Source organism: Rutidosis leptorrhynchoides, chromosome 4 (genome assembly GCF_046630445.1).
Source record: "Rutidosis leptorrhynchoides isolate AG116_Rl617_1_P2 chromosome 4, CSIRO_AGI_Rlap_v1, whole genome shotgun sequence".
Classification (NCBI taxonomy): Eukaryota; Viridiplantae; Streptophyta; class Magnoliopsida; order Asterales; family Asteraceae; genus Rutidosis; species Rutidosis leptorrhynchoides.
The window spans coordinates 167,708,616-167,723,421 of NC_092336.1; the positions used below are offsets into that span (position 1 = coordinate 167,708,616).

The following is a 14,806-nucleotide window of genomic DNA, read 5'->3' on the forward strand; positions in this document are numbered from 1 at the left end:
GCGGCCCTGCCCATTAGTATTCCCCTGATTCGGGCAATTACTTCTAATGTGGCCCGGTTTTCCACATCCATAACAAACAAAGGCGGCATTACTTGTTTCGACACTATTTGTCCCTTTAGTTCTGTTAAACTTTGGTGCGTAGACCTCACACTTTCTTGCACCATGGCCAGTTCTTTTACACTTGGTGCATAATGTCGTGCAGAACTCATTCTGCTGGAACTCTTCACACCTTTGGCATTTTTGATTTTTTTTTGCCGTTGTTGTTATTGAGGTTGTTGTTGGGATTGTTATTGTTGTTGGAACGGTTGTTGTAGTTTTTGTTGTTGTTAGGACGTTTGTTATACTTATTGTTAGGATATCGGTTATTGTTACGATTGTTGTTGCGGTTGTTGGGATAGTTGTTGCGATTGTGGTTGTAATTGTTATTGTTGTTGTACTGGTGATTCTTGTTAACGTTTTCCTCCTACTTCCTCCTGAGTTGTTTCGTGTTGGCTTCTTTGGCCGCCTGCTCTTTAATTCTTCCCTCAATCTGATTTATGAGTTTATGAGCCATTTGACTTGCCTTTTGTATGGAAGCGGGCTAGTGTGAACTCACATCTTCTTGAATCCTTACTGGTAACCCTTTTATCAACGAGTCGATCTTCTCTTCTTCATTTTCAAATGTTCCTGGACATAATAGGCACAACTCTGTGAATCGTCATTCATATGTGGTAATGTTGAACCCTTGTGTTCGTAACTCTCTAAGTTCTACCTTGAGCTTATTGACTTCGTTTCTAGGACGGTACTGCTCGTTCATCAATTGCTTGAATGCCGACCACGGTAGTGCGTAAGCAGCATTTTGTCCTACCTGTTCAAGATAGGTGTTCCACCATGTTAACGCAGTACCTGTGAAGGTATGCGTAGCGTACTTAACTTTGTCCTCTTCAGTACACTTACTTATGGCAAACACCGATTCGACTTTCTCGGTCCACCGTTTCAATCCAATTGGTCCTTCGGTTCCATCAAATTCCAAAGGTTTGCAGGCAGTGAATTCTTTGTAGGAGCATCCTACACGATTTCTTGTGGAATTAGTTCCACTGCTAGATCCAGAGTTATTGTTATTTTGCATCGCAGCCTGTACTGCGGCTATGTTTGCTGCAAGGAAAATACGGAAGTCTTCCTCGCTCATGTTCAAATTCTGACGAGTCGTCGGTGCCATTTCCTTCAAAAATAGCCAAAGAATTGAGTTAATCATATAGAATTTAAGAGTAGTCAATAGTATTTCGTAGCATTATATGAACTTATTTATAAAAGCTTTTTCTTCATATTAGCATTTTATAGTTTTAATTCGGGTAGTACCTACCCGTTAAGTTCATACTTACTAGCTACTATACAATTCAACTACTACGCTTCTATATGAAAAACTTATTACAATAATATTTCGCGTTCAAACTTTATACAATATTTTACAAACTTACAATACCGCTATTATACATATAGGATGAAATATAGCACATAATAACTTTACTACTCGGCAGCTATAAAGGCAATTCTAGTTAATACGCAAGTTGTTCAACAAAAGAAATAAAGACACGTAATTCATAAGTCCAGAAACAAGTCATGCATTCAGGTTTCACTAAGATGACTTCCCATCCTTGATCTTGTGGAAAGTAACTGTTATGACCATTGGCTAGGCAGCATGTTGTCATGTCGTCAAAAGGACGAGGGTTTCGTAATGTCCAATAGTCCCGTAATAATCTAAAAACCTTGTTTCTCACCCCAACTACTGAATCCGTCACTTGTGGGAAGGTTTTATTTAAAAGTTGTAACCCGATGTTCTTTTTCTCACTTTGGTAAGAAGCGAACATCACTAACCCGTAAGTATAACATGCTTCTTTATGTTACATGTTAGAAGCTCTTTCTAACTCACGAAATCCTATGTTGGGATATGTTGAGTCAAAATAGGTTCTTAACCCGTAGCGTAAAATTACATTTGGGTTCCTCGCATTTAACGCTTTAAAGAAAACACGGCGTAACTTTTGGTCTCCCCAATGTGATATACCCCACCTATCAAAGGAAAGCCTTTTATAAATAAGGCATTTCTGGAAAGTCTTTCAAATGTTTGACAAGTTAATTTCGCCATAACTAAATGTGCTGATGAATTCGACCGACTCTAGACAAGATTTCCTCAATCATATCCTCGGGTAGGTCTTCTAAATATTCGGTTGTCTACCCTTAACGTCCATTTTGTTTTTATACTGTAAAATAGACAAGGATTAGATTCGTAAAAGATAATTAACAAACAATGCAAGCAATTTTTACATAGAACATAAAAATACAAGCACACTACAATACATATAATACACAACATGATTACAACCCTCTAATCTGAATCACTGGTTTCTTCTTCTTCGGACATGGTTCGTTTTCCTAATTTTCTAGGGATATATGGTGTTCCTCTAATATGAGCCGTCGTTTTCCACAATGGTTTAGAAAAACCTGGTGGTTTAGAGGTTCCCGGGTTATTGTTACTATTTAGGAAATACGGATGTTGCCGATACATATAAAGTTCATCGGGGTTAGAATCAGGTTTCTCTATTTTTATATTTTTTCCCTTATTATTTTCTTTTGCTTTATTAAATTGGGTCGAGATAATTTCTATAACATCATCAGAATCCTCATCGGGATCCAATTCATCGGAAAATTGGTAATCTTCCCAATATTTTGCTTCCTCGGCGGAAACACCATTGACCATTTTTAACTTTGGTCCGTTGGTTGAGGATTTTCTTTTATTTAATCGATTTACTGTAGGTATCAATATTTCTTCCTCCGGAACCTCTTCTTCTTCCGGTTCCTCCTCTTCTGGTTCCTCCTCTTCCGGTTCCTCCGCTTCCTGTTCCTCCTCTTCCGGTTCCTCTTCGGGAATTTGTGAATCTTCCCAAAATATATTGGACTCTTCATTATTATTAGGTGAGTCGATGGGATTTGTACTAGAGGTAGACATCTATCACACAATTTCAAACACATTAAGAGATTAATATATCACATAATATTTACATGTTAATAATATATAGTTTCAAACAAAAAAATATTACGCAATCGTTTTTTTTTGAAGAAAAACACGGTCGAAGTCTAGACTCACTAATGCATCCTAACAAACTCGGTAAGACACACTAATGCAAAAATTCTGGTTCTCAAAGACCAACACTCGGATACCAACTGAAATGTCCCGTTCATATTGATTATAAACGTTCCATATAAATTGATTTGGTTGCGAGGTTTTGACCTCTATATGAGACGTTTTTCAAAGACTGCATTCGTTTTTTAAAAACAAACCATAACCTTTATTCTATCGACAAGGTTAAAAGGACACCACCTAGATTATCCAGAAATGATAATCTAAAAATATCACACTTACACACTACCAATACATATTGGTTTACAATATTAATATGTTACAACAAAATAAATCTCGAATGCAGTTTTAAACAATATTATACAAACATGCTGACACCAAATCTTGTCCATATTTTAGAATGCAACAGCGGAAGCTCTTAATAATCACCTGAGAATAAATATGCTTTAAATGTCAACAAAAATGTTGGTGAGTTATAAGTTTAACCTATATATTTATCAAATCGTAATAATAGACCACAAGATTTCATATTTCAATATACATCCCATACATAGAGATAAAAATCATTCATATGGTGAACACCTGGTAACCGACATTAACAAGATGCATATAGAATATCCCCATCATTCTGGGACACCCATCGGACATGATAATTTCGAAGTACTAAAGCATTCTAAATTCCAGAATGGCGCTTGTTGGGCCCGATAGATCTATCTTTAGGATTCACGTCAATTTGGGGGTCTGTTCCCAAATTCTTAGGCTACCAAGCTAAAAAGGGGCATATTCGGCTTCGATCATTCACCCATATAATGTAGTTTCATTTACTTGTGTCTATTTCGTAAAACATTTATAAAATTGCATGTATTCTCATCCCAAAATATTAGATTTTAAAAGTTGGACTATAACTCACTTTCACAGATTTTTACTTCGTCGGGAAGTAAGACTTGGCCACTCGTTGATTCACGAACCTATGAAAAATATGTACATATATATCAAAGTATGTTCAAAATATATTTACAACATTTTTAATATGTTTTAATGTTTTAAGTTTATTAAGTCAGTTGTCCTCGTTAGTAACCTACAACTAGTTGTCCACAGTTAGATGTACAGAAATAAATCGATATATATTATCTTGAATCAATCCACGACCCAGTGTATACACGTCTCAGGCTACATAACAACTCAAAGTATATATATTTTTGGAATCAACCTCAACCCTGTATAGCTAACTCAAACATTACTGCATATAGAGTGTCTATGGTTGTTCCAAATAATATATATACATGGGTCGATATGATATGTCAAAATATTTGCATACGTGTCTATGGTATCCCAAGATTAAATAATATATTAGAATACATGTATAATACAATATGAGTTAGCTAGGATATGATTAATATAGATTTGTTACCAATTTTCACGTAGTTACAACAAGCAAAAATATCCAATCTTGTTTTACCCATAACTTCTTCGTTTTAAACCTGTTTTGAGTGATTCAAGTTGCTATGGTTTCATATTGAACTTAAGTTTATGAATCTAAACAGAAAATGTATAAGTTTATAGTCGGAAATACAGGTTACAAGTCGTTTTTGTAAAGGTAGTCATTTCAGTCGAAAGAACGACGTCTAGATGACCATTTTGGAAAACATACTTCCACTTCGAGTTTAACCATGATTTTTGGATATAGTTTCATGTTCATAAGAAAAATCATTTTCCCAGAAGAACAACTTTTAAATCAAAGTTTATCATAGTTTTTAATTAACTAACCCAAAACAGCTCGCGGTGTTACTACGACGGCGTATATCCGGTTTTACGGTGTTTTTCGTGTTTTCAGGTTTTAAATCATTAAGTTAGCATATCATATAGATATAGAACATGTGTCTAGTTGATTTTAAAAGTCAATTTAGAAGGATTAACTTTTGTTTGCGAACAAGTATAGAATTAACTAAACTATGTTATAGTGATTTCAAGTTTAAACCTTCGAATAAGGTAGTTTTATATATATGAATCGAATGATGTTATGAACATCATTACTACCTCAGTTTTTGTGGATAAACCTACCAGAAATGAGAAAAATTGATCTAGCTTCAAAGGATCCTTGGATGGCTTGAAAGTTCTTGAAGCAAAATCATGACACGAAAACAAGTTCAAGTAAGATTTCCACTCGAAATAAGATTGTTAAAGTTATAGAAATTGAATAAAAGTTTGAATATGAGTATTACCTTATATTATAAAGATATCTTACTGTAAATAAGAAAGATTTCTTGAGGTTGGATGATCACTCAAAGTGGATTTGCAAGATTGGAAGTAAGCTAGCAAACTTGGAAGTGTTGTTGGTGTGTTCTTGAGTAGTTGTTTTATAACTTGGTTTATGTATGGATTTATGAACTAGATTGAGCTAGATTTTGATGAAGATGATGAAGAACACTTAGAACAATGGAAGAACACTTGAGAGAGAGTAATTTGATTCAATAAAATTGCAAAGTGAATGTGTTTGTGAGTATGCAAGTTCACGTGAATATGGTGCTTCCATATAGGCTCCATTAGTTTGTAATTTTGTGAGATATTTTATGCTAGATGTTAAATGATGGTTCTCACATGGTTAGGTGAGTCACATGAGCTGCTAAGAGCTGATCATTGGAGTGTATATACCAATAGTAAATACATTTAAAAGCTATGTATTGTACGAGTACAAATACGAGTGCATACGAGTAGAATTGTTGATGAAAATGAATGAGGATGTAATCGTAAGCATTTTTGTTAAGTAGAAGTACTTTGATAAGTGTTTTGAAGTCTTTCAAAAGTGTATGAATACATATTAAAACACTACATGTATATACATTTTAACTGAGTCGTTAAGTCATCGTTAGTCGTTACATGTAAGTGTTGTTTTGAAACCTTTAGGTTAACGATCTTGTTAAATGTTGTTAACCCATTGTTTATTATATCTAAAGAGATGTTAAATTATTACATTATCATGATATTAGGATGTATTAATATATATTAATATGATATATATACATTTAAATGTCGTTACAACGATAATCGTTACATATATGCCTCGTTTCGAAATCCTTAAGTTAGTAGTCTTGTTTTTACATATGTAGTTCATTGTTAATATACTTAATGATATGTTTACTTATCATAGTATCATGTTAACTATATATATATATATATATATATATATATATATATATATATATATATATATATATATATATATATATATATATATATATATATAGTTAACATGATACTATGATAAGTAAACATATCATTAAGTATATTATATATATGACATCATATAGTTTTTACATATATATATATATATATATATATGACATCATATAGTTTTTACATATATATATATATATATATGACATCATATAGTTTTTACATATATATATATATATAGTTTTTACATTATATATATGACATCATTAAGTAAACATATATATATATATATGACATCATATAGTTTTTACAAGTTTTAACGTTCGTGAATCACCGGTAAACTAGGGTGGTCAATTGTCTATATGAAACCTATTTCAATTAATCAAGTCTTAACAATTTTGATTGCTTAACATGTTGGAAACATTTAATCATGTAAATATCAATTTCATTTAATATATATAAACATGGAAAAGTTCGGGTCACTACAAAACCCGCCTTCATCACTTATAAACCCGAATCTTGGTGTTAATCTTCAATTAATAACTAAATGGGTTCCATCTATGAATCATACAAGCCAAAAGCCCCAAATTTGAATGATGAACACAAAAATGAAATTCAGAGTTAGAGCTTACCGCTAGTATCAAATTGTAGCTAAGAACGAGGAGAACAAACTTGTCTCTTACGCTTTCGATCAAAACCCGCTTCTTCCTTTCCAAAAATCCCTTTGAATCAATTGGGGTATTTGAGTTTTTGAAAGAAAATGAAGAAGAAAAGGAAAAAGATAAAAAGAAAATGAAATGGATGGATGGGATTTAAGATCCCCATCTGGCTCACATGTGAAATGACCAAAATGCCCTCGAACATCCTTTAAAATTGCAAATCTGGTACCAGCTCGCTGGGAATGCTGCGCCACAGCCTTAATCGTCGCGCCGCGACCTATATCGTATTCTGGTGGTTGCCTTAACATGCCTCCTGGAATTGAAATCATCTGAATGCCGCGCCGCGGCCCTTTCTGTCGCGCCGCGACTCAAGGCGTGGTCTGGTGCCTTCTTTACCATGCCTCCTGATTCTGATTTGTTTGTAATGTCGCGTCGTGACCCACTCCTCCGCGGCGCGACCTTTAACTTGGTCTGATCACTTTTTGCATATAAGAACTTTAGCGCACGAACATGTCTCAATTCCTTCATACACCTATCGTACATACGCGATACACCTGTAAATCATGTTCGGGGAAAAACGGGGTGTTACAGTCGATGCATTATTTGAGACTTGCTCACAAATATAAGCTAATTTTTAAATTCATAATTTATTAATTTATCGATATAATAATATCTCGCTAAATTAATAAAATATTCCGGTACTAATATTATTAATTTATATTGGTTTCACTGTAATGAGGAGATATAAAAGTAGATTAAAATTAAATGAAATAATTGTTTGGTTATAATTTAATATTAGTTTCAAATTTAGATTTGGAGTTATGAATAAGGGGTATTTTGATTTTGATTTTGGGTTAACAAATTAGGCTTTATAAAATATTAAGAATGAAGAAAGATGAGTATGAAGATGAAGATAATTGAAGAAAGAATAAAAAGATCAAAATACTTTAATGTGCTTGTGATGTGAACAAAGTTAACAGAAAAATTTATGGGTGTTAGACAAAGGGACGGTCGAAATTAATATTTACAACTATAGGGGCAATTTAGCAACAAAAAAATAATAATAATAATTTTAAGAGACGATGAGTGAAATTTAGATATAAGTTGAGGGACAGACCACGTAATTTCATCTCTCTCTCTCTCTCTCTACACACACACACACACACACACACACACACACACACACACACACACATATATATATATATATATATATATATATATATATATATATATATATATATATATATATAGGGCCGCGATCCAGCGCTAAGCTGTATGTCCAGCGGTAAGGCGATAAGCAGCTCTACGTCGTCGATCTTGTTATCCTTCCCTCATCGCCGCCGTTCTTCCTTCTTCCCTGGTTTTATTTTCCGTTCAAGGTAATTTACAGAGGTAAGGGTATTTCTGTCTTTTATTCATCGTTCTCTTCCTTCATAATGAATTCATTGTTTCATCGTCATCATCCTTCAATTTATTGATCTTCAATCGATCATTTTATAGTTCATTCTGCGTCGTCTACCTCAATTCATTCAATGGCTTCCTCATCCAATTATTCTGCAGTTGATTCAGTTTCTTCGATGAGTATTAATCATCCTGTATCTCCTAATGTTTCTGGAATCGATATCGGTGATTCATCTGGTAATTTTTATAATTATTTAATTCTCATCTGTTACTGTTTTATTTTACTTTTTATACTATCATTCATTCAATGTATGTTTCTGTTTTATTCTCAATTTTATAGAATCCAATAATGTTTTCATCAATATATTATCATACATTTTATGTATGTTATTGTTTAATACCTATACAATATGTGTTTTATCTTTACATGTTATCATACATCAGATACATTGTACTGTAATACAATGCTGTTTTCACCAATATATAAACATATATCATATGTATGTTATCGTTTAATACCTATACACTATTTAATTTTCTTTTAGTTATTATTATACATCAGTTGCATTTTACTGTTTTTAACATTATATTAACATATACATGTTATCATACATCAGATGCATTGTACTGTAATACAATGATGTTTTCACCAATATATAAACATACATCATATGTATATTATCGTTTAATACCTATACAATATTTAATTTTCTTTTTAGTTATTATTATACATCAGTTGCATTTTACTGTTTTTAACATTATATTAACATACATCATATGTATATTATTTGTTTAATACCTATACATTATTTTGATTTATTGTTAGATATTATCATACATAAGATGCATTTTACTGTAATATAATACTGTTTTTATCATTATATTAACATACGTCATATGTGTGTTATTTGTTTAATTCGTATTCATAATTTATGTTATCTTTCTTAGATCTTATCATACATCAGATGCATTTTACTTTTCGATCCAAAACTTTTGTTTACTTTTTTCATGTTCTCGCATTACTTATTATGATACATCACATGTATGTTAATATTTTTTATTTTTCTTACTTACGTTTTTTTTCTTTTACAGATGTTCTGAATGCTTCCCCTGTTATTGATGAATATAATCATATACTGAGTTCAGTTGAGCATCGAACTCCAAATGGTTCTAGGTTATGGTTTCCAGTAGTTCCTGATGCATTAAAGCCTGTGTTGATTCTGTTTATCCTTCTTATGATCATTGCTTGCATTTTTATGAGAGTTATGCTGAATTTGCTGGATTTGATGTCAAGAAAGCTTCATTTAATAGGTTGGCTGATGGTACTATCAATTACGTTGTGTTCAGGTGTATTAGGTCGGGTGTTCCTAAAAGATTAGCTGTTAATACTCTTGTTAATGAACCCTGTGTTGTTTCTAATCATGTTGATATATCGAAAAGGAATTCAAGTGTTATTTCTAATCATGCAGAGGCTGTGAACAATAAATCGAAACGCCAATCTAGGAAAGGTAAAGAAGTTGTTGATAATCAGGTTAATGATGAACATTCTTCCAATAAAGCTCCTAAATTTGCTAACCGTAAGTCTTTAACAATTAAGTGTGGTTGTGAGGCTAGTCTAAGGTGTAAATATGAAAATGGTAAGATATTCATTTTCAAGTTTTTTGAGGGGCACAATCATAAGCTTGTTTCTGAAGCTGATAAGAATTCACTGAACAAGAAGAGAAAGATGCAGTATTTTGATATGAACTTTGTTCAGGATCTTGCTTCGAAGTCTAATATTGGCTCTATGCTTGCTCATCATATTAACTGTGATATTAGTGGTGGTTATGATATGGTTGGTCCTACTAATGTAGATTACAAAAATTTTAGGCGTGATTTGCTAAGGCATATTGGTGAAACTGATGCTCACATTGTCATTGAAAATCTGCTTAGGAAGAAGGAGGTTTTACCTGATTTTACTTGCGAGTATAGATGTGATGAAGAAGGTTGTTTAACTGGTGTTTTTTGGGCTGATCAGTTGTCTAAAATGAATTACAAAGAATTTGGTGACACTGTGTCATTTGATGCAACATATGGTACCAATAGGTATTTTTTTTTTTTGTTTTATTTTTGTTTTTTGGTTTTTATGTGAACTTGTTTTTGTTTAACATTCATTAGTTGTATGTTAGCTCTTAATGTTGTTTTTTGTAATTTTTTTTCCAGGTACAATATGAGATTTGTTCCTATCACTGGTATTGATAATCACAAGAAGCTTGTTATTTTTGGTGCTGCATTGCTATCGCGTGAAACTATTGATTCGTACAAATGGTTTATTGACTGTTTTCTAAAAACTTTTTATAATGAACCTGGTTTGGTTACTACTGATCAAGACCCTGCAGTATTGGAAGCGGTGGATGAGAAGTTCAAAACTGCCAAACACAGATTATGTAGTGACCTGAACTTTTCCATGATTATATATTAAATGAAAACTATATTTGCATGATTAAATGTTTCCAACATGTTAAGCAATCAAACTTGTTAAGACTTAATTAATTGAAATAGGTTTCATATAGACAATTGATCATCCAAGTTAACCGGTGATTCATGAATGTTAAAACTTGTAAAAACTATATGATGACATATATATGATTATATATATAGTTAACATGATATTATGATAAGTAAGTATCTCATTAGGTATTTTAACAATGAGTTATATACATAAAATTGAGTTTATTGAATTAAGAAACTCGAAACGATATATATAACGATTATCGTTATAACAACGTCTTACTAAATACATATGAATCATATTAAGATATTGATACAATATGTTTAATCATGATAAATGATAAGTAAACATGTCATTAAGTGTATTAACAATGAACTATATATGTAAAAACAAGACTACTAACTTAATGATTTCGAAACGAGACATATATGTAACGATTATCGTTGTAACAACATTTAACTGTATATATATCATACTAAGATATATTAATATATCATAATATCATGATAATGTAATAATTTAACATCTCTTTAGATATAATAAAAAATGGGTTAACAACATTTAACAAGATCGTTAACCTAAAGGTTTCAAAACAACATTTACATGTAACGACTAACGATGACTTAACGACTCTGTTAAAATGTATATACATGTAGTGTTTTAATATGTATTCTTATACTTTTAAAAGACTTCAAGACACTTATCAAAATACTTCTACTTAACAAAAATGCTTACAATTACATCCTCGTTCAGTTTCATCAACAATTCTACTCGTATGCACCCGTATTCGTACTCGTACAATACACAGCTTTTAGACGTATGGACTATTGATATATATACTCCAATGATCAGCTCTTAGCAGCCCATATGAGTCACCTAACACATGTAGGAACCATCATTTGGCAACTAGCATGAAATATCTCATAAAATTACAAAAATTTAGTAATCATTCATGACTTATTTACATGTAAACAAAATTACACATCTTTTATATCTAATCCATATACCAACGACCAAAAACACCTACAAACACTTTCATTCTTCAATTTTCTTCATTTAATTGATCTCTCTCAAGTTCTATCTTCAAGTTCTAAGTGTTCTTCATAAATTCTATAAGTTCTAGTTTCATAAAATCAAGAATACTTCCAAGTTTGCTAGCTTACTTCCAATCTTGTAAAGTGATCATCCAACCTCAAGAAATCTTTCTTATTTACAGTAATATATCTTTCTAATACAAGGTAATACTCATATTCAAACTTTGGTTCAATTTCTATAACTATAACAATCTTATTTCGAGTGATGATCTTACTTGAACTTGTTTTCGTGTCATGATTCTGCTTCAAGAACTTTCAAGCCATCCAAGGATCCTTTGAAGCTAGATCCATTTGTCTCTTTTCCAATAGGTTTATCCACAAAACTTGAGGTAGTAATGATGTTCATAACATCATTTGATTCATACATATAAAGCTATCTTATTCGAAGGTTTAAACTTGAAATCACTAGAACATAGTTTAGTTAATTCTAAACTTGTTCGCAAACAAAAGTTAATCCTTCTAACTTGAATTTTAAAATCAACTAAACACATGTTCTTTATCTATATGATATGCTAACTTAATGATTTAAAACCTGAAAACACGAAAAACACCGTAAAACCGGACATACGCCGTCGTAGTAACACCGCGGGCTGTTTTTGGTTTGATAATTAAAAACTATGATAGACTTTGATTTAAAAGTTGTTCTTCTGGGAAAATAATTTTTCTTATGAACATAAAACTATATCCAAAAATCATGGTTGAACTCAAAGTGGAAGTATGTTTTTCAAAATGGTCATCAAGATGTCGTTCTTTCGACTGAAATGACTACCTCTTACAAAAATGACTTGTAACTTATATTTTGACTGTAAACATATACTTTTTCTGTTTAGATTCATAAAATAGAGTTCAATATGAAACCATAGCAATTTGATTCACTCAAAATGGATTTAAAACGAAGAAGTTATGGGTAAAACAAGATTGGATATTTTTTGATTGTTGTAGCTACGGGAAATATTATAACAATTCTATACAAATCATATCCTAGCTAACTTATATTGTATTATACATGTATTTTCATATACTATGTAATCTTGGGATACCATAGACACGTATGCAAATGTTTTGACATATCATATCGACTCATGTATATATATTATTTGGAACAACCATAGACACTCTATATGCAGTAATGTTGGAGTTAGCTATACAGGGTTGAGGTTGATTCCAAAAATATATATACTTTGAGTTGTGATCTAGCCTGAGACGTGTATACACTGGGTTGTGGATTGATTCAAGATAATATATCTATTTATTTCTGTACATCTAATTGTGGACAACTAGTTGTAGGTTACTAACGAGGACAACTGACTTAATAAACTTAAAACATTAAAACGTATTAAAAATTTTGTAAATATATTTTGAACATACTTTGATATATATGTACATATTTGTTATAGGTTCGTGAATCGACCAGTGGCCAAGTCTTACTTCCCGACGAAGTAAAAATCTGTGAAAGTGAGTTATAGTCCCACTTTTAAAATCTAATATTTTGGGATGAGAATACATGCAGTTTTATAAATGTTTTACGAAATAGACATAAGTAAATGAAACTACATTATATGGGTGATTGATCGAAGTCGAATATGCCCCTTTTGCTTGGTAACCTAAGAATTAGTAAACCGATCTACTAATTGACGCGAATCCTAAAGATAGATCTATTGGGCCTAACGAACCCCATCCAAAGTACCTGATTCTTTAGTACTTCGAATTCGTTTTTATCATGTCCGAAGGATTTTCCGGAATGATAGGGGATATTCTTATATGCATCTTGTTAATGTCGGTTACCAGGTGTTCACCATATGAATGATTTTTATCTCTATGTATGGGATGTATATTGAAATATAAAATCTTGTGGTCTATTATTATGATTTGATAATATATAGGTTAAACCTATAACTCACCAACATTTTTGTTGATGTTTTAAGCATGTTTATTCTCAGGTGATTATGAAGAGCTTCCGCTGTTGCATACTAAAATAAGGACAAGATTTGGAGTCCATGCTTGTATGATATTATGTAAAAACTGCATTCAAGAAACTTATTTTTGATGTAATATATTCTTATTATAAACCATTATGTAATGGTCGTGTGTAAACGGTATATTTTAGATTATCATTATTTGATAATCTACGTAATGCTTTTTAAACCTTTATAGATAAAATAAAGGTTATGGTTGTTTTAAAAATGCACGCTGTCTTTGAAAAATGTCTCATATAGAGGTCAAAACCTCGCGATGAAATCAATTAATATGGAATGTTTATAATCAATATGAACGGGACATTTCAGATTATGTATGTGGCACATCAGTCAGAAGTTACAGGATAAGGTAATTTTTATTTTAAAGAACATGTAACTTTTTATGTATATTTATTTTATTTTATTTTTTCATATCATTCATCTCCTGTTTTTTATATTTTCTTAAATGAAATGGTAATTTTTATTCATTTTTTTGTTATCATTTATGTGTTGTATTTTAATATCTATTTGTTTTCTCAATACTAAGTTATTTTTGTTTTTGTTAATATGCATATGATGTATCTTAATATTTTTTGTTTTGTTACACGTGTTTTTCAGGTTGGTTATGTTTTGTATAATAATAAAGTTTTCCGCAAACGTATGAATTACATATTTTAGAACAAAGAAATGTCTGTATCATCTTTTGAAAGATATTGGAAGTCGTTAATTGAAGATTTTGAGTTAGATGGTGCAAAGTGGTTTGATGATATGTATGCAATCAAGGAGTTGTGGATTCCTTGCTTTTTTAGAGATGTACCAATGAATGGCTTAATGCGAACATCCTCATTATCTGAAACTGAGAATTCGTTTTTCTCTAAATGCAAAAATAAGCATTCAAATTTAGTTGATTTCTT

General features: G+C 31.5%; 1 protein-coding gene across 1 annotated transcript; it reads left to right on the forward strand.

Moving 5' to 3' along the window:
• The first annotated feature begins 8,483 nt into the window (after nt 1-8,483).
• Nucleotides 8,484-14,530, forward strand: LOC139841202 (protein FAR1-RELATED SEQUENCE 5-like). The gene is made up of 5 exons (XM_071831430.1): nt 8,484-8,589; nt 9,445-9,574; nt 9,616-10,437; nt 10,555-10,778; nt 14,511-14,530. The coding sequence occupies exons 1-5, from the start codon at nt 8,484-8,486 to the stop codon at nt 14,528-14,530; spliced, it is 1,302 nt and encodes a 433-aa protein (XP_071687531.1).
• Nucleotides 14,531-14,806: the final 276 nt, after the last annotated feature.